The sequence below is a fragment of the Adiantum capillus-veneris genome, chromosome 8 (assembly GCF_014529385.1).
Source record: "Adiantum capillus-veneris isolate H3 chromosome 8, ASM1452938v2, whole genome shotgun sequence".
In the NCBI taxonomy this organism is placed as follows: Eukaryota; Viridiplantae; Streptophyta; class Polypodiopsida; order Polypodiales; family Pteridaceae; genus Adiantum; species Adiantum capillus-veneris.
Window position 1 is genome coordinate 89506662 of NC_140938.1, and position 2453 is coordinate 89509114.

At 38.6% G+C, this 2453-nt stretch overlaps 1 protein-coding gene across 1 annotated transcript; it reads right to left on the minus strand.

Annotated features, from left to right (window-relative positions):
• Nucleotides 1-634: 634 nt before the first annotated feature.
• LOC147452533 (uncharacterized) lies at nt 635-1312 on the minus strand. The gene has a single exon (XM_086519268.1). The coding sequence runs from the start codon at nt 1310-1312 to the stop codon at nt 635-637; it is 678 nt and encodes a 225-aa protein (XP_086375394.1).
• Nucleotides 1313-2453: the final 1141 nt, after the last annotated feature.

Sequence of the window (2453 nt, forward strand, 5' to 3'; positions counted from 1 at the left end):
GATTTCACAAGACACACTTATGTTCAAAAATATAGCATTACAAAGACCACTTCTTGGATTTAAATTGCCTAACAATATAACTGGAGCATTATGTTTCAAGTGCAAAATATACAATAAAAACCCTCCCCGAAGGTCTAAACTATCTACGAACTCACTTGTGAATAAAAATCATATTGCTATCACAATATGATTTACACACTAAGTCTGCACTGATATATTCCTTATAAGCACCAAGAAATTGTTGCAATACCACATTGCTTATACCATCGTTGAAAAGTTTGCATGGCAAGTGAGTCTTGAAGGTCTCCATATACACAATGAAAAATATACAATGTCCAAAATAATATTTATGCGTAGTACATATAGACGCTTGGTTTCTACATCCTAAAGAGTAACCTACGACATGCTCTACCATGATAATGAACCACCCATAGTCCGCGATGTAAGACACATTGACCAATCACTGGAGGGAGAGACCCCAAAACAAAAATGCATAGGGACCAATATAACACAATTATAGAGATCCCCTATCATATCACTATATAAGGCCTCAAAATGTAATATCCAAAGAAAAAACAATTGGGGTGCTCTTGAATCGGATCGGTGATTTGTGCGAGTTTGTGGTGCTGATCTTTCACGACGAAAAGAGACGGTTGATCATCATCCTAAAAGAACATCTTATGGAAAATTGTCGATGTTTCAACTCAAAAGGAAGGCCTTCTCTAGCTCCCACGAGAAAATCAATCCCTTGGATGAACACTACATTTCCTGCATGTGACCCTGTAATGATTTCTGCTTCAATCACTTTGCTATGGAATTTCTTACAAATCAAGCGTGTCCCATTACAAAGATCACTTCTTGGATTCAAATTGCAAGGCAACATAACTAAAGAATTTTGTTTCAAATGCAAAGCATGCGGTGGAAAACCTCTTCCAAGATCTAAACTATCTACAAACTCAGTTGTGAATAAAATGCTATCACAATTAGATTCACACACTAAGTCTGCACTGACATATTCCTTATAAGTACCATCAAAATGCAATACCAAATTGTTTATAGCATCCACATCCTTGTTGCGGGGTGCCAAAATTGCCTTGTCCCTGAAAAAGGTTGCATGGCAAGAGAGTGTTTCAAGGTCTCCATATATGCAATCAATAAGTGCTTCCAAACTATTTTGTGGTAGCATCATGCAGACTGGCAAAGCCACATTATCATGTAGCTCCCCATCACAAACATTGCCTTTGCCAAGATCGAGTGTCCACTGCACAAATTCTCTTTCTCTAACATTATTGCAACAATTGACCACTCGCATGTTCTCTATTAGACACAAAATTTTTGTAGAACATTAAATGTATGAGCGGCACAAAGATGCATCAACAATGTCTGCCCTTCCTCCTCTATGTACAACGGGCAAGATCTATCTAAAATCACCACCAAGGAGGAAAACCTTTCCGCCAAACAACATGTTATTAATTATGAGATCTCTTAGTGTCTTATCAAGAGCCTCAAAAGCGTGTCTATGAGTCATGGGAGATTCATCCCATATGATCAATGAAGCCATTCGCAAGAGCTCAACAAGCTGGTTATTTATTTTAATATCGCATGTCGAGTCAGAAGTTATATCAATAGAGATCTTGAATCTAGAGTGTGCGGTCCTTCCATTGTCAAGAAGTTGTGCTGCAATACCAGATGATGCACATGCCAAAGCAACTTTCTCTCTCCGTGTATGTGAGAGACCAAGGCATTATAAAGATAGGTGTCTCCTGTTCCACCCGGTCCATACAAGAAGAACACAATCCCACTATTCATGCCAATGGCTTGTAAAACCCAATTGTAAGCTTCCCTTTGTCCAACAATCAAAGATGATTCCAGTCGAGCAGACAAACCCTTTGTTTCTCTACATTATACATTAACTCTTCAGCAAGCACTCCATGCTCACTCATTATTTGCAATGTACGATCCACTTGGGGCATTCCAGAGTAATCTGAGAGCCTCTTTCCATAATGTTGAAGCATTGTCTCTAAGTTCAACAATGTTTGGTTTTGTGCCATGCGTTCACACATACACACATTATTTGTGCAAGTCCTCATAAGATATACATGGTCCTCAGAAATCTCCTTACAAAAGTGATTCCATAATGCACCAAGACATATAGGCTCACAAAAAACCAAAATGACTACAAATAGTAGTCGTAATTGTTTTCCTGTTTGTTGAAATGAAGCTTCTTCTAAACAAAGAAACCATTCATCGTCAACTTGCAATAGTCCCCGTGCATTGCATGCTTCTTTCAACGTGTCATATACTCGTCCTCAAAAGACCTACATCTTTTGCACTTGTTGAGTAACATGCGCAAGTAATATAACTCTCTAGCAATGGGAACTATGTGGTACATTCTTCCAATCACGTCTCCCTTTTGTCTTGGAGTCCATGTTCTACTTGCTTACTTCCATACC